Genomic DNA, 23,544 nt, shown 5'->3' with positions numbered 1-23,544 from the left:
AGATTAAGAATTCCTCATATCAGTGAGGTCATATGATACATGTCTTTCTCTGATTGACTTATTTCACTCAGCATAATACCCTCCAGTTCCATCCACGTCGTTGCAAATGGCAAGATCTCATTCCTTTTGATGGCTGCATAAACAACTGACTACTTTTAATTTAAGTTCATCCTTGAACACCTGCCACTGAATTCCAAGCATTTACGAATGACAAAATACTCTTTATAAAGTCAATAAGAATATGTGTTTATTGTTCTGAAGTAACCCACTGGATGTGAATATGTTATGCAACTGTAATATGAATGCAACATTTGGCCTTAGTTCTTTTTTAATATATAAATTTCACTTATATCAAAGTAATACATGTATATAGTTCTTAAAGAATCAATAGCATGACAACTTTAAAGAAAATCAATAGCACTTGTTCCTCTCCCTCCTCCTAGCCGAAGTACCCAAGTATCTGTCAATGCCCTACAGTCAAAGACCTGTCATTGAATAGGTAGAACTTATTACTCAATTCAGTAAAGGAGAACTCACACCATGGGGAGCCATGGGATGTCTCAGTTAAAGAGACTTATTATAGGGTTGGGCTTTGGTTGTGTGATTTGGGGGACATTTCTTGCTCTGGATAAGAAATTGTTTAGAAATGGGGATAATTCTATGATTGGGTATTTCTGTAAATCTTATCTGCAGGAAGGGAAGACTACAGAAATACTAAAGCTACAGTTGGTAAGAAGTAGCCCTCAGTCATACGAGCTGAAATAGGGAGATGTTTGGTATTTTGTAGCTAGGACAATGTTCCTATCTTGTTTGTGTTTAGACATGATTATAGATGGTCTTCATTTTGCCTTGATCCATTATAGTCACAGAGTGTCCTTGTAGGATACTGATGTTCTGTGAAATGTTTTGGGTTCAACAGGAGAATACCAGGGACTAGCTGTGAGTGTCAGGCAGTCCTTAACATCATCTTGGCCCAACAGGGAATACTGGACTAGCCCTTAGAGGTCTGGAGTTGCTTTCCTCTTCCCCACAATTTTCACCAGGGACAATCATATTCAATTTTTTTTAGCAGTTTCTTCTGCTAAAAATATTCCTAAATATTCGTTTCCTCTTATTCTTAAATATTTGATTTGATTTGATTTATTTTTTAAACATATGACTTCCTGCCATAGAAATAAGCCTTTTGCTCGCATATCCATCCGATTATACTCATTCTCCACATATGTGCCTCCTGTACCCATCCTGGTAATGTACTAATATCACCAGTATTACTTAAAAGTAATTACAGTCCTTGGGGATTAACATAAGAATAAAAAAAAAAAAGTAATTACAGTTCTTTTTGTTATTATGGCTATGTAAATATTATCCATAGCAGGGCTATATAGTGTACTATGATTATATATCCTTTCCTTTAGAATTTCATTTATGAATTATCTCATTTTATCTCATTGGCTCAGTTATCAATAATTCTTCCCCCAAATCCTCCAATAGAATTGCAAAACTTCTCTTTGAATGGTTAAAACATCAGATAGTTCTTTAGGTCCATTTTCCCCTTGCAGACAGCCCTCCTGGACCTTCAGATGACTGCTGCAGCCCAGACTAGGAGCTCCTGAGGCCCTCGGCATGGCTGCCACCCTGGATTTCATTTTAAGCATTTAATTCATCTGTCCCTCTCTTTGCTGGCTTTTCTATGTCCTCATTCCCAAGCCTTTTTTCTTCCGTTAACTCTATTGCTTCTGATGAGTACAACCCCTAGTACTTCCCAAGAAAATGTACATAGGAGGCAAATTTTTTGATATATGCAGACCTGAAAATGCCCTCCCCACCCTGCACACTTCTTTTTTTCAAGATTTTATTTATTTGACGGAGAGAGAGAGACCACAAGCAGGCAGAGCGGCAGGCAGAAGGAGAGGGAGAAGCGGACTCCCTGCTGAGCAGGGATTCCCAACGGGGCTCAATCCCAGGACCCTGGGATCATGACCTGAGATGAAGGCAGATGCTGAACCGACTGAGCCACCCAGGTGCCCCCACCCCTCACATTTTAAAAAAATATCTTCTTATTTTTTCTACTGAATTATAATTGACAGGAGGCTTCATTCGGAGGCATAATTGATGAAATCATTGGCCATTAGTAATTGATTCAGCCTCCAGCAACCTCTTGCCTCCCTGGAAGGGAGAGTTTGACAACCAGCCTCCATCCGACTTTTCCAAAAGCCACTTCATTAACATTAACAAGGATACCCTGATTGCTCTCACTGTTTAGGAAATTCCAAGGGTTTTAGAAGCTCTGTTCCAGAAATGGGATCTAAAACCAAATAATATTTCTTATGATAAATCACAATGTCACAATATTGCAATGTGATTATCACCACAGTGTTAGCCAATCTTTCTACCACATCATAGCAACTTTCCTTTTTTGGGCCCCTGCACACTTGCATGACAGCATGGGGGAAACAGAATTCTAAGTTAGAAAGAGGTTTCGCTCTGAATATTAAAGTCACAACTCTTATATTCTAGATCTTAGTGTTGCTGTTGAGAAGTTCAGTGCCTTTTGATTTAAAAGTGACCTTTTTTCCCTCTTCAGAGGCTATTAGGATCTTTGTCCTTGGGGTTTTGAATATTCATTATGACATGACCAGTTATTATTATTATTATTATTATTATTATTTGCATGTATTGTTTTCTGGGACCTTTCCATCCAGAATATGAAATTCTTCAGTTCTGAGAAACTTTCTTATATTACTTCTTTGATAATTTATTTCCTTCAATTTTCTCTCTCTAGGGCTTATATTAGTTGGACCACCAGGATTGAACCATTAATTTTCCTTAACCTCCTTTTTTCCCTATTGTCCCTTTGTCTTTTTGTTTGACCTTCTGGGAGATCTCCTCAACTATTTATTTTTACCCATATACCAGTTGAAAAATATCTGTTAACCTATTTTCACATCTGTGAGTTCTTTCTCATTGTCCAAATGTTTCCTTTTTTAGAAAATCTCTTGTTTTGCTTTGTTTTGTAGATGCATTATTTTCTCATATCCCAGGCTCTAAGGATGTTAATTATAGCTTTATTTGATATGTTCTCCTCTTCCCTGTGTTCGCTCTATTTTTTCAAGTTCCTTATTCATGTTTGCTTAAGTGTCTAATATGGTATTAGAGGCTTTTTCCAAGGCCCGACTTCCTTGTTCTGTTATTCCCTTCTTAAAAGTGAGGCATTAGGGGCATCATTAGAAAACTTTATATGCATAGATGGGGCCTATGATGGACCAACCAGATGCTTCCTTGTTGATGACCTGGCAGGGGCAGGGCAACCTCTTGGGGGCGGGGAGGAGGGGGAGGGGCACTAAAATTTCCACTATTTTTTTTTTTTAAAGATTTTATTTATTTATTTGAGAGAGAATGAGAGACAGAGAGCATGAGAGGGAGGAGGGTCAGAGGGAGAAGCAGACTCCCTGCCGAGCAGGGAGCCCGATGCGGGACTCGATCCCGGGACTCCAGGATCATGACCTGAGCCGAAGGCAGTCTCTTAACCAACTGAGCCACCCAGGCGCCCCTAAAAGTTCCACTATTGATAGATTTTTCTCTCTGGGTGTTCAGTTACTCTAAAGAGGAAACCTCTAATCTTCTGCCTGAGAGGTTGTGCTCCCAGCCCCTGCTCTTGGAACTGAGCAGAACAATAGAGTGGGACCTCACTATTCAACACTGTCACACTTTACTTAACCCTTGTCATCAGCATAACACTTCCTTCCATTTCTTGGCTCAGCCCAGACATCCTACCTCCCAGCTGCAGCTTCTTCATAGAGAAAATCCCTAGCTTCTGATGTATGAGGGAGAGAGTTGTCTGGCTATTTGGGACTGAGGAAGGGATTTAGGAATCTACCTCCTCCCAAAACCGAGTTTCAATAATAACTTGCTTATATTCCCCACTTCACTCTCACAGTCAGTGGGGCTGAACGTCGCTAATTCCTGCTACCATCTGAGATTCGATGGCAAGAACTGGCCTGTTTTCTACCCTAGAGGTGCTGTCTTTGCTCGGTTAAGTCATTGAACTTGTCCGTCTGATTTTGATCTTCCAAAAGATCAACAAATACAGATTTGTTGGTATCTTTTGTCTATCATAGTAGCACCTCTTTTCTTTGCCCTTTCGGATTTATATATTATTTATCCTCTTCAGTGGCATTTTGGGAGGAAGCAGAGATAGAATATATACCTAACCTAAATTGTTTAACCAGAACTCTTAGCTTCAATTTTTACTACTTGTTCTTTAAAAATTTTTAAAAATTGATAAGCACACTGAGAATTCTATAACAAGTTACCGGGGGAAAACAAAGACAAAACGACTACTTTTCCTCCTCCTTCCACACATCATGCAGTTGTATGAGCTTGTCCAAAACAGATTAAAAATAAACAGAAATTCAACAAGAGTTTTCAAATGGGGCAAATTTAGTCTGTGCTTACTGCACCAAAATCTCTGATGTAGGCAACTGCAGGTACTCAAAGAAAATAACAAAATCAGATAACAGGACTTATAATATTGAGTCATAGTACCTCAAGCATATGTAACTCTTTTGCTTCCATCTGACTTATCGACCATTACTCACTATAAATCCCATGGAAAGTGGCCTAATTTATCACGCTGCAAACTACGTTGTCCTCACCTCCTGACTGGCATCAACAGATTGTTCAGTCTCTTGCAGAATTTTCTTTCTCAGCTAGTAAACAAGTGACGGACCTACTCAACTTGAATTTCATCTCTACTCTCTGTGATGCTTTTCATGTTAAGAAATGTTGCTTTTCAACCACATAACGTTCTGTATGAATTCACGACTGCATACGAGTTGCTTTCATGTCAGTGGAAGCAAAGAGTTCTCAGTAAAGAAAGTAAAAGAAAGTCTTAGTAGTGATAATAACTAGTAGCCACTATGAAGATGCTAATCAAATGTCAAACCCATCAAGGTGAATTTTTGCAGTTAACGTTTGTGGGTGTCACAAATCTTGATGGCAAATGTCAGTTCTTTCCATGGTTAGTGACATCAATTCATTGAAAACAAGAGGCAGGAACATGCAGATGCTTGTTTTAACAAGTAAATGTAGCGTGGCCTGTGGTAGGTCTGACTTTGCAAATATTACATGTTCTTGGGAAGCCAGACAGAGAACAAGTTTGGACTTGAGGGTAGCAAATGTCAACGAGGCTAAAGAGAAATGTTTTGGTTTTTTTATCTCCCTGCCCTGAGAAAGAATTTTCTCACATATCTAGAAGGGAAAAAAATGTGTATTGGTACAGTGTTCAGCATTTGACTACCAGTTCTATTCAACACTTAAAATGTGCATGGTGTAAATCTCCACTGATCTCTTCTACTTCCACAGATTCATCCATCGGCTGTTTGCTGATGACATTCAAATATGCCAAGATTATTCTGACTTTTCTTCTTAATTTCTAATACATTTCAAAGAACTGTCCTAAGCTATCTCAAACTCCACAAATCCCAAATTAATCCAATTATCTACCCATCAAGTCTAACGGTTTTCCCCTAAATTCCTTAATTCAATGAGTTTTTCTTTCTTTCTTTTTTTTTTTTTTTTTACCATCTAGTCAGTCATCCAAACTAAAAATTCTAGTCACATTCTACCACCAAGCACAGTTCTTGAACCAATGGCCAATAAATATTTCTCAAATAAATGAATGAATGGATTTTCAATGCTTTTGCTTCCTGTCCCTCTAGCTGATGATTTAGTAAGTGCCGGTCACTTGACAGCAAGCCCCCTCTCTTGGCATCCCCTTCCGTTGGCCGCACTGTTGCTACTCCAACATGGGCCCTCAAGCCTCCTCCCCCTTGGGTCTCTATCATCTCAACCGACAGCAGTGCAGCTTTGGTCGTATTTTAACTTGGTTTAAAAATATTTAATTCTCGGGGCGCCTGGGTGGCTCAGTCGTTAAGCCTCTGCCTTCAGCTCGGCTCAGGTCATGATCCCAGAGTCCTGGGATCGAGCCCCGCATCTGGCTCCCTGCTCCGCGGGAAGCCTGCTTCTCCCCCTCCCACTCCCCTTGCTTGTGTTCCTGCTCTCGCTCTCTCTGTCAAATAAATAAATAAAATCTTTAAAAAAAAAAATTTAATTCTCCCTTTTGCCTGCCAAACAAAATTCCAACGTCTCTTCCTGACTCTCCTCAATTATTAGACCCTTGTCACTTCCTCTGACTCCTTCAGAGGAGTCACTTCCCCTGAATCCTCCTCTAAAGCCAGGCTTTCCCATTTTTGATCACACTGGGTCATTTCATGCCTTCATGCCTTTGATCATTTGATTATTTCCTATGCTGGGATGTGCCTTTTCTCTGTTGTCCAGCCTGCTCAAATCCAGATCGTCCTTTAGCTCCTAATCTAAATATTTCCCAGGCCTCTAATTGGAATTATTTTTCTACTCCTCAAAGCTTGCATGATCTTTTTATTTCTACTTTTGCTCTACCTCTCAACACAGCAGAGCTGCATTTTCATAATCTGTTCTGTGTCTGCCTCTCTCCCAAATCTGAAAAGGCTCCATTCCCAGCACTTAGTGCTCAAACCACAGTAAATGCTATAGAAAGTGTTCAGAAATGACACTGAATTAAAGCCATTATATACACTATATACATTACCAAGAACTAAATACTTATTTCAGGAGTTAAAGGAAAAGAAAAAAAAAAGAAAAGAAAATTGAACCAGAAAATGTTTAGTATTGAGAAGAAGGTGAAAAATACGAAAACAATGTGATCCATGATGTGGTATGAACTCCTATCTCAAGGAAAAAAAAAAAAAAAAAAACGCCTTTTCGGTGAACAGAGGTTCACTGAGCCCCCACTTCTGCCACCAACCTGGCACCTTGCTGCATACTGCTCCTTTCCTTTTCCTGCAGCCTCTTCAAACCACGGGCAGCTGGGGCAGTATTTAGGCCTGTGCTATTCATTCTTTATTCTTTATTCACTGGGTTTTGTTTCCCTATCTTGTCTTCCAGGCATCAGGAGTGTGGCTTTAAGAATCCCTGTGTTAGATGAGATAATGTGATGGCTGTGGGAAGAAGTGGTCTGGCTCCCCTTTGGAAAGCTTTCATTTTATCTATTACCTCTGAGAGAACATGGGTCTGTTTGCAATGTACTGACCTCTCCCTCAGGTGCTGTGTTCTCTCTTATCGGGGTGGGGGCTATGGAGGGGAGGAAACAGGCTGTCCTGAGTTCCCCCAACCCACCCAGGCTCTCATGTATCAAGTCCTGTGTTGCAATGGCCTCGTGCATAATGTGCCAACTGAAGGGCCAGTAGTGGTGAGAACTTGTTGCATCTGACTTTTAATTATACATGGTGCAGAGTCCTTGCTAGTTCAGAGAAAGTCGCTCTTTAGGTTTGCTTTATTTTAGTGAAGGGACATTTTATCTAAGTGGAGAGAAATTATCACAAAGAGTCCAAGCACCTATCTCGACTTGCCCCAACGATCTTTTTTTTTTAACTCTTAATTATAAAAATATTATAAATATATGCTAATTAGAGAGAATTGTAAAGACCCTGCATGTCACCATATCCAGCTTCCACAAGTAAGTAACAGCCCATCTTAATTCATCTGTACACCACTCCCACTCTCCCAGATTGTTTGGCAGTGATTCAAACATCATATTATTTCATTCATAAGTATTTTTTAAATATCACATAGGAATCTTGTTGGCAATATTGTTAAACAGCTTACCTTTGGTTAATAAAGTTCTCATCTTACCACAGCATCTATATTTTGTTTTCTCAAAACTTGAGAGGCTTACGGGGCTTCCCATACATGTATTAAATGTGTAAAACTTACACATGGTGAGTGGGATGGTGTGAGCTAGTTCTATCCCTGTGATTAATCTATTCTGTACACAATGGCACCCAGGGTGTGGGAACGCCCCTCCTTGGTCACCTAGTAACTTTTCACTGGTCAACAAGAAGCTGAATGAACTATTATATTGTGAGAAAGTGCTTGGCCGCCTCACTTGGATCATCTCCTCGATTTTAAGCAAAGTGCCATCGCCAAATTTGAATTTGCTAAACCTTTCGGCTTTGCTGGCCGAAAAGAAGCATTCCACTCCTGGAGCATAAATGGATTCAGAGGACATGGGCTCAGGTAAACTAGGCCAAATACTGAAGCAGATATGGAGACAAAACCTGGTGCTAAGGCCGGCCCTCCTGGGTGATGACCCTTGTGAAGGGTCTGGTGGTGCGTCTTGCATGGTCACAGTGGTCTTTCTGGGTCAAGAACTCAGTGGGGCCCTTCACCAGCTCTTGGAGCCCACTGCAGGCACTGTGCTGGCAGGTAGAGATTTCTTCTATTTATTCTTTCTCTGGGAAATGTTGATTGGACTGTCACTTTGAGATGTACGAAGGGGCAGGCAAAGAAGGCTAAGACAGAGCCTTGTCCACAAGGGACTAACAATATATTACAAGAAATAAGGTAAGACAAATGCACAATAATGCAAGGGACATTAAGGCGAGTTCCATTAAAGACATAGAAAGGAAGGGCATTAAGACTTCACAAGCAGGCAAGATCCACTTTTAGAGTGGGAAATAGGGAATTTTGCTAGATCAAATGCTGTATTTAAACCAAAGCTTAAGGACTGAATTGGATTTATGCAGCTGGAAATTAGGAATCTTGAAAGTGCATTCCAGGCAAGGGTATTATTAGTAGGATCCAAGATTAAAGGTAGGAAAATATCCCTGGTCTGAGGTAGAACAAGCAGTTTTTCTATATTGGAATATGATATTCTATGTGTAGAATTATTTGAGCTTGAACCCATTATTGCAAAAACTCTAGAAAGACTGGGCTGGGCTGGGCTATAGAATTGGACCCCCCTCCCACACACACTAAGAGGGGAGCAGATTCATGGGAATAGCCCCAATTATGGATGCTGAGAAGTATGGCAGGAAGAACATTGTATCTGATGAATATGATCTCAGACAACAGCAGTTACTCTAGATAAGAAGATGAGTGGTATCATGAAATCCAACTCTAAATTATATAGTGTCAAGGCAAGTGGGCAGGTCTCATCAATCACGAATCCAGGGGATAATGTTAAGAAATTATTAGCGGGCAGTTGGTAGGCATCAGGGAAATCTGCGCAAAGGCAGCATGACCCAGACAATAGCAGCTGGAGATTATAGCCAGGACTCTAGTCTCTGGAGAGAATTGAATATGGTCCTAGGCAACATATTGAGACAAATACCTATTCACGGAAAATGGTAAGGACACTGTTTCCAGAAGAGGAGATCAAAATAAAGGCAGTCTTAGGTACAAGACAAAAACACAAGCTGTCAGAATTGGAGCCCAAAGATAAACCCAGACTCATAAAAGGATAATTTAATGATGATTCTTAAAATGCTGACCTATGGGGCTACAAATTACATATTCCTTAGTTCAGAATTGAATTCTAAAGATTGGAGAGTTGCTAAGCCTGCAAGAAGTGATCAGATAACCTCAGCTGTGAGCTGTAAGCTCAGAGGAAGGATGGACAAAGAGGAGAATGGTAGGACATGGGGATGGGGTGAGGAGAGATTATAACAGATCAGATCATGGGGGGGGGGCCTATAGACCACCAGAGTGAAGAGGCTTGACTTGGTTTAACAGCCTTTGAGTAGCCAGGGCACATTCTAATCAGAGAATCAGAACCTGTACAATTAGAACTATTTTTTGGAAGGCTAACTTGAAAATTGTAAATGATCACAAGCTCAGCAGAAGTGTAAACCTAACTTAATTCTCATAGCAGCCAACAAAGCACCTAAAAAATACAGCACCTGCACCAGTAGGAATAACGTAGCTATGGTATGCCGGCTACCCAAGTCTCATCTGAAGTGTTTTGCTAAATTTTAGGCAAATAATTATAGGTGGATCATTGACAAATGATATAGTACATTCAAAGGAGAAGGAACAATTCTCAAAATCATACTAAATCATCACGGAATTATTGAGGGAGATGTTGACTTCAATTGAAGAGTTTTATGGGCATCGGGGGATCATGGTGTCTGCCTTCAAATATTCAAAGCATTTTAATGAGCAGGAGGGATTAGATTTATTCTTTGCCACTACAGTAAGAAGCAATTTGTCCCCAATTCCTAAATGTATTAAAAGAGTGACAGTTGTGCAAATGACTTCTCCTTCAGCAGGGAGAAAGGCTTAAATGCCTGGTTTCTAAGGTTATCTTGCCATACCTCATGAGATGTAAGTGGAGAAATATAATTTGATTCAGTTTTGTATTTTGTTCTTTTTATGTATCTGTGTGTGTACAGAAATCTCTACTTTCATAGACTGCCTCATGAAAATAAATGAATATTTGGGGAGCACTGCTACACTTCTAAAGAAAGAAGAAAAGGAGATGTGTAATTTATGCAGCACGCATGATGAATGTACCCCACGGCGGACAATGTCCACCATTCACGATATCAAAGCAGCAGGCATTGCTGCAAGAGGGGAACAAAATGTCATAGAAACAGCTACTGTTTCTCCCACAAATGGAGAGGAAAGTCCTTATACAAACCAGGTCCAGTTAAAAAAAAATAAAGCACATGTGAGTTCAGAATTAGTGGGGGAAAAAACAATACCTTATTGAATGGAGATGTAAGAGAGCGAGGGGAGTCGCAGAACAAAACGTTCCCAGATAATGCTGAAAATGAAGATGATAAACAAACAGAACACATGACTGTTGAGAACACAAATGGCAACAAGAAAGAGATGCATGACATAATCCAGACAACAGAAAGAGAAATTCAAGAGATCTCAGAAAGCCAAAGAGAAGAGATTACCACATCCTCAATAACATGTGATATCTCCAGCAAGAATCTGAATAATCTTCTTTCCAATGATTCAGAGAGTCTAAAGCAAAAGAATAACATAATGGAGTAGGAGTAAGTAAATGTGATGTGAGAGGTGCTTGTATATTCCTGCTGTTGATACGTGTGTTTCCGTCGTTCTTATACATAGTATACATATATGATGAGGATTTTATATTTCCATTTCAGATCTCTAGAAGATATTGTAAATCAATAATTCAGTTTAAATTATTCCCAGTAAAATTATATGACTGCTATTACTAATATTTTTTTTTTATAATTTTAGGAAACAAACATTAAATGTTTCTTTAAAGGAAGAGGAATCCACTATAGAAGAAAGTAGTTTAAATGAACAATTGTCCAGAACATGAACACTCTTCTTAATCACTACTCTTTCAATTATAATAAGAAAAACTAGGAAGCTGTGGAGAGTTCAAATTCTAGAAAAGCATTTTCTAGCCTCATTTATTTTAGCGATATCCTCAAATAAATTCTCACATTTATTTTATTTATAAATTATCATAAATTCTTAACCTGTGTCTGTAGACTCTAGATGGCATGGGTAAGCTTTAGGCAGTTATTAAAATTGTGTGTATATTTTATCTCCTTGGAGATTGTCCAAAGCTTTTCCCAGATTCTCAAGGAGCCCCTGACTTTAAAAAAAAAAAAATGTTGAAATTGACAGATACACTTCATAAATTATCTCCCTTATACAGGGGATAATAATCCCTATTTGTCCAAATAAAATAAAATATTCACAGCCATAGTTTTCCTGCAAAGATCACACCCTTAGAAGACAATGGGGCATAATGAAAAAAATCATTGCTTTGGGAATCAGACAGACTTAAATTTTATCCCCTGTTTTTTTACATACTAGTTTTGTGATCCTGGGCAACTTGCTTCATTTCTTAGTCCTATTTTCTTCTTTGTAGAAATAATATATACTTCCTGGGATTATTTGGTTAGGTCAAATGAGAAAGTCATGTAAAGGGCCTAGCACCACAGTACTTGGCAGATGTTCACACTGAGCTAAATGTGAGTTTGTAATTGATTTCACTCTCAACAACCCTCACTTTCTCTACTTCCCACGTGCTTCCAAACTTCACTTAACCCCTCTCTGCCATGACGTATAATGCTCTTTTCAGGTGTATAATACCATTTCCAGGACAACACCACAACTGCGTCTTCAGTCTCAAGCAACTCATTTTGCTATTTTGACCTTAGTTACCTCATCAATAAAATGAAGAGGTTGAGTTAGGTTAGCTGTGAGGTCCCTATAGGGCTGAGAATCTAATGAGTTTTATAGATGTCATGGAAGTACATTCAATGCTTGACAAACCCCATAGTTTTAAAGAATTACTTCCCCTGCAAAACAACTATTAAGTTAGTTAATATGTAGTTGCCCATTTCACTTGAGAAAAACATTAACACTTCATATTCTCACATTCAGAAATGACTCAAAGCATCAACTAGTGAGTCACTGCTGAACCACTCCCTCTAACACCACCCTTAGGTGTTCCCTGGTTGGTGATTTCCTCTTTGTAGCATACAAACCAATTGTGCTTGGTTTGCATGTTTATAAAGATGACTACTCCTTTCAATCCTTCAGGCTAGAAACCATCAGGCCCCTTAAAATATGTGTGTCATAAACAAAACCTCGCTGGGAATCTGTTGTGATTCCTTCCTGGATAGCTTTCTGTAAGAAACCTATCTCTTCCAGTGTTGTTGTCCTAGTGTGTATAGACTCAAAGGGAAACGAGAAACATAAACCAATCTGATTACTTCACCTGCTGGACTAGATCTATTTGACTAAGGCTAGAGGAAACAGAAGCATTTACAGGTCTCTTTCCTCACTTCACCCATCAGTCTTTTAGAAGAGCGTATGCAGGCGCCTGGGTGGCTCAGTCGCTAAGCGTTTGCCTTCGGCTCAGGTCATGATCCCAGGGTCCTGGGATTGAGTCCCACATCGGGCTCCCTGCTCGGCGGGAAGCCTGCTTCTCCCTCTCCCACTCTCCCTGCTTGTGTTCCTGCTCTCGCTGTCTCTCTCTCTGTCAGATAAATAAATAAAATCTTAAAAAAAAAAAAAAAAAAGAGCGTATGCAGATAGTTTTCAAGCCACAGAAGAAAATCATTTTTGAAGTTATACAAGGCTGGGTCACTGTATTCTCTATTAAACCATTCAGAAATTGTTTTTCATTTTCTGAAGTACCGTCATCAGAGAATATGCAAACAAACCAATGTACTGGGTAATTTTCCTTCCAACTTTATAGGTTCAGAATTATAAATCTAAATAAATAAACTTCTCTGCAATTTCAACATTATTTTTTAGATATCTATGTTAAAGGGCATTATAAAATTCAGTTTACTAAGAATTGAAAAATAGTTAAAACCTGATTATCCTAGAACTGGGTATTAATGCTCTATTTTATATTGATCCTCTCATTTATCTTTGACATTGCCAATATTTCAGCCATTTCACTGATAAGAAATAAGTAGAAAGAAGAGGAGAAACTCAAGCTGGTAATCTTAAGGTAGAGATCTAATTTATTGGGCATGCAACCCATCTTCATACTATTGTAGATTAGGTATTAGTTTCAGTTTGTAATGGATAAAGAATCCAGTGCTTTGGAATGATTTGAGGATATTATGTCAGAGTTTGGGCTTTTGTGCTAAATATAGACAGATTCAATTTTTGATTCTGTATACTTACCATCGGTGTGATTTTCAACAAGTGACATTTTCTAAGCCTCAGTTTCTTTATCTGTAAAAGGTGATAACAGTAGTACCTGCCTGACTCCCTAGTGAGGATTAAATGAAACAGTGTGGGGGCACTTGGCTGGCTCAGTCAGTAGAACATGCGACCCTTGATCTAAGGGTTGCGAGGTCGAGCCCCATGTTGTATATAGAGATTATTGAAAGGTAACAATTTAAAAAAAAATGAAACAATGTGTAACCTAAAATCTAGTCCATAGAGAGAGCTAAAATATTGGTTATTTTAATAATAATTATTGATGTTTAAAGTCAAACAAATAATGACTGATCTCAAATTTGAATGCAAATGTTTAAGACACTAAAAGCTTCGGCAAAGGTGATGGTTATAAAAAGCAAGAGTACAACAAGTGGTCAAAATAAGCTTTTGTATTGATTCTTTGAGGACTGTAAATATTTTGCTTCTAATTATCATGACTAATCCTAAATTCACAGTACTTTTGTACCTTTCTCAGGTTTTCTAAAAAACATAATAAACATCATTCGATATAATGTGTTTGGATAATTCCAATACCAGATATGTATTTATCTCCTTTCCTCAAAATTTAGTAAATGATTCAGCTATTAGTACTTGGTTTATCAAGAAGCATTAGCAATCTTCAGATTCATTTTGTAACGTGAACAAAACTGAGAAATCACCACCTAAATAATAATAGTAATGTCAATAGTAAAAATAGTAATAATAGCTCATACATATAATACCTACTATGTGCCAAGCATAAATTTTTAATAACTTAACATATACTAGTTTATTTAATTCTCACAGCCTTCTTATGAGATAGGTATTATTTTATTATAATTTTGTAGTTGAATAAACTGAGGCACAGAGAGGTTGAATATCTTGCTAAAAGGTTACAGAGTCAGTAAGTGAAAGAGTTGGGATTCACAGTAAGACAATGTGGCTCTAGAGCTCGTGCTTATTTATTTATTTATTATTTATTTATATTTGTTTTATAGTTTATTTAATTTATTTTTTTTCAAATTTTTTATTTAAATTCTAGTTAACATATAGTGTGATATTGGTTTCAGGACTAGAATTTAGTGACTCATCACTTACCTACAACACTCAGTACTCATCACAACAAGTGCACTCCTTAACACCCATCACCCATTTAGCCAATCCCCCGCTCACCTCCCTCCGTTAACCCTCAGTTTGTTCTCCATAGTTAAGACTCTCCTATGGTTTGCTTCCCTCTTTTTTGCATTTAGCCATATAGTACATAAATCAAATAATTGGAAAAATGATGTATTTTTTTTCCTGCAGGTATTTTGATATGCTGAGTGATACCAGCCCCCAGGTGTCTTGTTATATTACAGCACCATCATATATTCTACAACATCTACAATGCCAGGTAATTAATAGCATGAGTTCTTTAATAGTGAGTGATAGTGAAGAGTTGGTCAGTAATGTCATCACTGTTGAGTGCTCAGACATGGAAAAAAAAATTCCATTTCTAATATGCATTGCAATTCCATTTACTGCACATTACAGGTGAAATTACAGAAACATCATGGTGAAAGTGTCTGACATAAACCTTCAATCAAGTTACCTAACCCCAAATTCACTGGAAGGAATGAGAGGAAGTTATAAGGTTGGTAAAGCCTTGGCTACATCTACATTTGCTGTTTGACTCCTCTACTAAATATTACTCAGACTACCAGATTGTGTAGAGATATAATTGCTCCATTGGTAACAAATGGAAGGGTTAATTAGATTAATGCCAGTAAATTCACGAATATTTTGCTATCTTTTGATCTTCATGGTCAAAGAGCAGAAATTATTGGCCAAACTTAGGAAAGAAGAACTTGGGTCTAGGACCCAGCAAATGTTGTATTTTCACCTGGGGAAAAAAAAAAAATCAATATCATGGCTTAATTAGCTTCATGCCTTAGACTAGCAATAGACTAGCATTTAAATGTGATGGACCTCTGTCTAAATTTAAGAATGTTGGGATCCCCAGATAATACTAGATTTATTTTTTATCATTCGTGAGTTGGAAAAATATGTAAAAAGAGTTGAACAGCTGTGTGTGTGTGCACGCCTTGAGATAGTTTTTTAGTCTATAAATTATGTTCTGCTCATACACAGAAGACAGTGTATGTGGTAGTTAGGATGTGGGTTGTGGGGGGAGATTAGCTGGGTTTGAAATCTGGTTCCTGTACTTCCGTGCTATGTTAGTGTGGGTAAACTATGTAACCTGGCCATGACTCAATTTCTTTATCTGAAAAATGAATACAATAATAGTGTCCACCTGATAGGGTCATAAGGATTAAATGAATAAATGCACTTACAAAGATAAAAGGAAGCCTATAAACACGTGTTAGTAGTAGACGTTATTGTAGTAACTCTGAGTTTCGCTATGGTCACAAATTCATATGTTTTGAAGACAGGTTATAGCAGTTATTAAACTTAGCATAGAGTTGATGGGAGCTAAGGTTAAAGATTCTTCTGTGGGCCATTGAATTTATTTTTAAACAGAATATTTGTCTTTTTAGCTTTATGTAAGTTGTCATTATTTGAAGAGAAGGGCAAGGAATAAATATTTTAAAATTCCACTAAATAAGAAATTCTTTATAATACATCTCTTCTTTTTCTAATTTGTGTCTTTTCTGAGTTACAAACAAGGTTATGCAGTAGAATATGAAAGCTAAGCCTGTAATAATAATTTATTCCAATTCATGTCACTAGCATATTTTATATTTGGTCTAGGAAGCCTGTATGTATAATAGTCCTGTCCACATTGCCTTGACTGTGGCTTTTTAATCTTGATCAGTCTGTGTGACTGTCATTATAAACGTGAAAACTGCTGATCGTGCACGTGACTTTCAGAAAATGGGCAGCAAGATGTTTCATAAATGGATCATCAGAGCAAAAAGGACAACAAAGTAAGAGGACCATTGTCTACTGGAAAATATAAAAGCATATACTTTTTATAGTTTTCTAATAGTAGTTATCCCTAATCAGTTCCAGGGAAACTTTTTTTCTTACCTCTCACCATTTTCCTTTCAGCCAGTTAACTACATTTGTCACGCCCTGAATTTTCCCAATGACGGATTCATGAAGTGATATTGTGAAATGTCTTCCTTAGTCAGTTTTCAAATGACAGATTATTCTCTATTGTGATTGTCCCCGAAATGTTTGTGTGTGTGTCTGTTTGATTATCCACTCACGCTGGGGCGGAGCTGGGCTGGTGTTTGGGGAGACATGAATAGACCAAATGACTTTTAAGTCTTCCTCTTCATTTTAAGCTTTGGTGAGTATACGAGTAGATAATTTTGTTTTCATTTATGTACTCAGCTCCTTTTTTGTGTGATTAAAAAGCTTGAATACATGCCTGCATATAGGCATTACAAATTTAAATGTCACTAGATAAAAATGAAACACAAATGTTTCTTTTCAGTCATTTGCTCCCACTGCATGAAGGAGAGAAATAGAGAAAATGACTTTACTAAGAGATTGTGAGTTGTCAGAAGGAAGAATCTGCTGACAGAACAGGTGCTCTAGCTTTTGCATAAACTACCCAAATGATGACATTTTGGAATTCCCTAAAACAGTGTTGAATTTTCTGGATAAAGGCCAATACTAAAGTTTATTCTGGTAAAGGAAGATAGGATTCCAAAAATAGTTAATATTTGTGAAAACACTAAATGTGATTGTGGGGGAACTTAATTTAAATTTAAAAATATATTTATTTCTCTCTTTTCTATCATGTAGTTCAAGTTTGAGAAACTAATATCTACCTGAGCATCCCTTTGGAGTTAATGAAATCTTTCCCAAATGTGGGAGAGTACAGGGAGAGCAGATAGAGTATACACAGCAGATGCACCCAGAACCCTGCTGTGTTAATGTCCTTTCATGTCCTCAATCCATACAGGGGACCTGGGCTGAAGTCAAAGTGTACAAGCTGGGTGTCTTCTCTGTTGTGTCTTGTTTAAAGAAAGAGTCCTTCATAGTAACAAAGAAAGGCCTTAGTCTTAAGCCAGGCATGGGTTCCCGAGTGTCCTTAAATTACCCTCCAGGGGTTTTCGGCTCCCCAGTGCTGGTACAATTAAAGGTAAATATTAAAAACTGGTGAGTTTCTTCTCATAGCTTTTGTGGATCAGCAAACACGGCCCAGAAAGGATAAAGAAGGTACAACTGTTTAATATACCAGTAAACGAATTCTTTTCTTATATTTTTGATGACCTAACATACAGTGGTATCAGTGATAAAGTGATGATTTAGAGCATAGTGAATCTCATTCCAAAATAAATCCCTGCTTTATTTGAAAGCTTTCTTAGCTACTTTTGTGTGTGTGTGTGTTTCTTAATGGTATTTATTGACAAAAACATGTTAAGTATCTATGATAAAACTGAAGCCAGACATTGGGACATTCATATGAGTCAAGATTTGCATCTGAAGGATGGCAAACAGGAGGCTAATCAATTAAAATATTTATAATTGTGACAATTTCGTTATACTTAATCATAAAACAGCCCTTTTTTGGAATGAGGATTTAATATATAAAAACACTATTTACAAGATATACACATGATATATTGGAGCATCACTGTACCTTTTAGAAGATACACTTTCTCAATATTTCCTGTCCTTGCAGCCTCGACTGTCCCCCATGCTCTCCTGTTTCTCCCAGTTATTGTAAGTGGTTAGCAAAAAAGAAAAAGTAGGGAAAAAAACATATTATGAGCAATTAATTCATAGATATTTTCCATAAACTTGGAAGTTTAGGATCATGCTAGCTATTTTTATTAGCCATTCTTATGTGAGAGGAAACAAATAAATATAGTCTTGTTTTTCTAGCTTCTGAAGATCACTTGATCTAACAACAGTTCTAATTAGAAATTATGTAAAATGTCTATTTTGTTTTCTAGGTCATTTTGTTGCCTACAATTAAGAGTGTTTCTCAGTTATTTATAACATAGGACAGGGAACCTAGATTTCAGACAGACTTTGTAAAAAGGGGACCAAATGATGTGTTTTTTATAAATTAATGCAGTGTTGATTCTCGTCAACAATGCATAAAGAAATGTATAAAACTAGGCTCTATCAAATTTTCAGAAAATTGGCTTAGAAATGTGCTGATACTTTGCATGTTATTAAAATATATGAATATGTGTTTTTTCCTTGTTTAGGTCCAAGCTGTTGACCCATCTTTGGTGACATATTTGAAAACACGGCAAGATACTTCCTACCTGGTAGTATCCACAAGCCCTCTGATCCATGTTAAGCACCCATCAACACATCCTTTCCAAAAGCCAGTCACTGTATTCCTACCTTATTCTCCACACCCTGATGAAAAGACTCTTGGATCTGAGATAGATCATAAAAGAACAGCTGGTGCCACAACAAACAGGATCATACCTTTCTACCTCAACCGGTGAGTTAAACCCTAATATCTCTGACTTGATGATGTGTATATCCTGTTATCCAATCTCCCCACCGTCTTATTTTCAGTGAGAAGAATGAAACTCAATGAGATTAAGAACTTGTCCAAGTATCTACATCTACCAAGTGGTGCAATTTTGGATGCACCCACATATCTCTAGATCTACTCATGACTCTGTGTAGCCATCATTTATTTAGTTTGAGGGCTGCAAGGCTGGAAATTAAGAAGTGGATTATTTGTCTTTTCCCACCATGTTTGTAATTTAGGAAGCTGGCAGTAGTAGAATATTAGGTTATGGCTGGGAGAAGAAATTAAACTTTCCCTCGTGTTAGATAAGTGAGAGAGAACATAAAAATACATATGTGATCCAGTTATTTTGCTACTTGGGAGATATATATATATATATATTAGTGGTAGTTTAGTTAATCCACATTCCTGTGTATCATGGTAAAGTAAGATTTAAAACCAGAAATATCTGGTTTTAAACTATTAAAAAGTACCAGTATAATAGATTAAGACATTCTCTTTTAGATATTCCCTGAAATACATATATATTTTTTTAAAGACAAGAACTTAATCCTTAAAATGGATTTTTACCAGTAACCTGTTGCTAGAATCTGGTAAGTACTTCTACTGTATTTAGAGGACGGACGGAAAAAGATTAATAAAAATAATTTGTGACTGATATGTACTTTCCATCATAAAACAAAGCAGCTCCATTTGCAAGAAAGATGATAGAAAAATAACTTGTCTGTTCCTGACTGTCAAGTCCCATAGTCTGAGAAATATAAATTTATCTCTGTAATACACAGATTTCATTTTTGGAACCGATTACATCAGAGTTCCTTTGCCCCTCTTTTGCTCTAATTCCATATCCCTCAGAAATGACATAGTGGAATGCAGAGAGAAAAGACAGCATTTTTCATTGTCAAAAATGAAATTCCCTTAAGTATAGGGATAAGGAGAGAGACAATAAGAGCCCTAGTAGAAATCATGCTGAGGGTGGCACATTTTCATACACTTAATTGATTCAAAACATTTAAAATCCAGATCCAGTTATCCCAGGTAGGAGAAGATTACACATGGTAATCCAGATAAATGATACTCAGTAAAAATGATTAGACACTGAAAATTGATTTCTAAATTATGCACATGGATCTGTTTTCCAGATATAAGAAAGAGATTCAAGTGGCTACCAAACCGGATGTAGGTGGATGAATATTCATTCAAGATTAAGGAAAAAAGTCCTACATGGTTTCTTAAGGAAAAAAAAACTTAATACCAATCAAAAAGATTTCAAAAACAGAACAAAACCACCAAAAAACAAACTATAGAAATAAAGAAGGAGAACATCGTCCTGATGTTTCACAGTAACTTGAATAATGAGAATCACAGTTCCCTGGAGAGTATTACGGAAATCTATTTTGGAAGTTTAGTAGCATCCAGTAAGCAAAACTTCTGAGAGGCAGAAAGCCATCAGGATAGATAGACCAGAAAGAGATGAGGACAACAGGATGAGATACAAAGATAACAAGCAGAGATGAAAAGGGACATAGGTATGATAAGGAATCATTTGAAATGATGTCACCTAATAATTATGGTACCATCAAAGGAGCAACCAAAACAACCATAAAAGAAGCAATAATCAAAGGCATAGTTGAATTTAATTTCCTGATGTTGATTAAAGCCTTGACTTAGAAAGTGCTGATTGATTACTAGACACAATTACGGGGAAAAAAAAAAAAAAAACAACAAAAACTAATGCCTACGTAGGCATGACATGGAAAATGGAAATGTACATTTAAATAAAACATAATTCTATAACAATCCATTCAGCAGAAACAGATTAAGTAAAAAGGAATAACATCAGTCTCCCCTCAGTCTCATTCATAAAAGCAAAAAGCAGAAAGGAAAAGTTTATATGGCAAAGGATAACAACAACAACAAAAATACCCACAAGAAAACAGCATGGTGATGTTAAAGAGAAAAGATGACATAAATAAAATAAGCAGTTACATTAAATAGATATAAATGGGTTAAACATAATCTATACTATTGTTCATCTTACATAAATCTTTAATATTTAATACCTTCTATGCTATATCTGAGGTGATTTCCTTAGATTTGTCATATATTTTACCATTTTTAAAATATTTTACCATTTTTAAATCAGTTGTTTCAAATATTTATTTCTCTCATTGTAATTCTCATTTCTAAAAGGCTATTGCTATATTTTAAAAATCTTTTTTTTCCAAGATGCTCTGTATTTCATTAAGCTTTCTAATTCATTATCCCTTTAATCATTATAAACATACTCATTTTATGGTTTCATTCAGATTATTCTATCACCTACCTATTAACATGATGTTTACTATTATCTATTAGCATGGTGTAATCTAGTACATTGTCTATAATGCTGGTTCCATCCTTAGAAATTCATTTCCAAGTACTGAGTATGATTTTTAGTCAGATCAACTTTTCTTCTCCCTTTCCCTCCTGCCCAGAGCTGCTTTGCGTGTTTGTTGATTTCTTGAGCCAATGTTCCAAGAGAGTTTGGTTGTTTTGTTGTTTCTCATTTCATGGCCAATGCTGCCCTTTCGGGATTCCAGTTTTATGACTGAGTTAGTTCCAGCTAATAGCTAGAGGCTGTATCTAATGTGTCTGATAATATCGTAAGCTCCAGCCCCCACACACCTGGTGTGTATGCATGGTTGGTGGGGCAGGGTGTGTGTTTGGAGGAGACTGATGAGGGTGGGAGTATCCATAGAATCAGTTGCTCATGTTCCCTAGGGAGAGAAGAGAATTCTAGCTTTTTGAGATTTTAAAAAAAGATTTTATTTATTTGAGAGAGAACGTGTGAATAAGCACGAGCTGGTGAGGAAGGAAAAGGGAGAAGCAGACTCCCTGCTGCGCAGGGAGTCCTCGGGGCTCCAACCCAGGACCTGGAGATCCTGACCTGAGCCAAAAGCAGCCGCTTAACCTACTGAGCCACGGAGGCGCCCCTAGCTTTTTGAGATTTTGTTAATTTCCAGACCTAAGGGATTTTCTTTCTGGCTTTTGAGTTCCTCCACCTTACTCTCTGTGTGTCTGTGTGAGAGAGAGATTTTTGTCCAGCATTTCTATATAGGGGGAAGATGGCCATTTGTCATCAATTCAGTTAACCAAGTACCGATATCTTTTTTCTTCTCTGTTTCTTTGCCCTAGTATATGCTCTGTCTGCTAGAAAATCCTTTTTTTATCATGTTTAGGTGAAGGACACTGGTTTATTCTATAAGTGGTAGCTCAACTCTTTCCTTATCTGTCAAGACATTCTAAGATATCCAGGAGGGATTGATTTTTTTCTGTGTCAGTCCCATTCTTTGTACACATCCTATATCATACTATAGTATTATTAAATTCTCTTTTCCATTTAGCATCACTAAGCACAAGTACAACATAGTAGGTGCTCAAAAAACGTTTCATGAATTAAATAAATTAATGAATGCATTTGTGGAAATGTAAATAGTAGTAGTAATCCTTCAATACTTTTTAACAATGCTAAATTAGTATTTCATAATATGCTCTGTTGTTATTAATGCTAGATATGGTAGATGCATTTCCTCTATCCAGTGGAGCATAAAACAATAAAATGGGATCCTATACCAGCTGTTTATTTAACCTTCTTTCATCAAAGGGTGAAAATAGGTGAACATTTTCTATGGAAATAGGAACACAATGAAGCACTCCATGCCTCATAAAATAAAAAAGATAAAAACTAGTTGAGGCCAAAACATAGTCTAAATAATAAGAATTAAAGGTCTTTATTACATCACATTCCTTTATGTCTGAAGGATTTCTGGGAAAAGATGAGTGTCATTTAATTATGAACCAGAAAAGATTTCTTGACAGTAATGAAAGGTGAAATTAATTTATTAAATAAAAACTTATTCCATATTATATAAGAAATATTTTAGAGAGTTAGATGGGAAAACAATTTTGCTCATGGAGAATGCCATTTCTGCATAATGCTATTGGTTTTAAGATGATCTTGTTAAAATGTAACATGAGTCATATACAAGAATATTTGTGAAATAGATGTGTCATATTATGTAAGAATAAAATAGACAAGTTGGTAAAACTACCATTAACTTAAGAAACCAAAAAGAGCTGATCCCTCAGAATAGCCAACACAGGAGAAGAATAGAGACGGAAGAGGGGCACTACCTGACTTCGAGACTTACTATAAAGTTATAGTACTCAACACAGTATGGTATTGGTGAAAGAATAGGCAAATAGATCAGTAGAACAGAAAAGAGAGCCCAGAAATATATATATATAGTCAACTTATCTTTGACAAAGGAGAAAAGGCAATGACAAAGGAGTAAAGACAGTCTTCTGAAGAAAACAAGTGCTGGAACAAGTAGATGTCCACATGCAAAAAAATGAATCTAGACACAGACTTTATACTCTTCACAAAAATTAACCCCAAATGGATTATAGACATAAATGTAAAATGCAAAACTATAAAACTCCTAGAAGATAACGTAAGTGAAAACCTTACGTTAGATGGTCATCAGTCCTCGGGAATTCAGGTTTTT

General features: G+C 37.0%; 1 protein-coding gene across 1 annotated transcript in view; it reads left to right on the top strand.

Moving 5' to 3' along the window:
• Positions 1-8,090: 8,090 nt before the first annotated feature.
• The window catches only part of LOC102735645 (death domain-containing protein 1), a 47,785-nt gene continuing 32,331 nt past the window's right edge, over positions 8,091-23,544 (top strand). Inside the window, 7 exon segments of the mRNA XM_081813169.1 lie at positions 8,091-8,304; positions 10,272-10,565; positions 10,568-10,886; positions 14,845-15,172; positions 17,456-17,635; positions 18,714-18,958; positions 20,137-20,177. Of these exon segments, the coding sequence (XP_081669295.1) occupies positions 8,091-8,304; positions 10,272-10,565; positions 10,568-10,886; positions 14,845-15,172; positions 17,456-17,635; positions 18,714-18,958; positions 20,137-20,177 (1,621 nt within the window).

The sequence above is a fragment of the Leptonychotes weddellii genome, chromosome 2, assembly GCF_054177405.1.
Source record: "Leptonychotes weddellii isolate Sample4059 chromosome 2, ASM5417740v2, whole genome shotgun sequence".
NCBI classification, from domain to species: Eukaryota; Metazoa; Chordata; class Mammalia; order Carnivora; family Phocidae; genus Leptonychotes; species Leptonychotes weddellii.
Note: the sequence above shows the minus strand (reverse complement) of the source record. Positions and strands in the feature narration are given on the sequence as shown.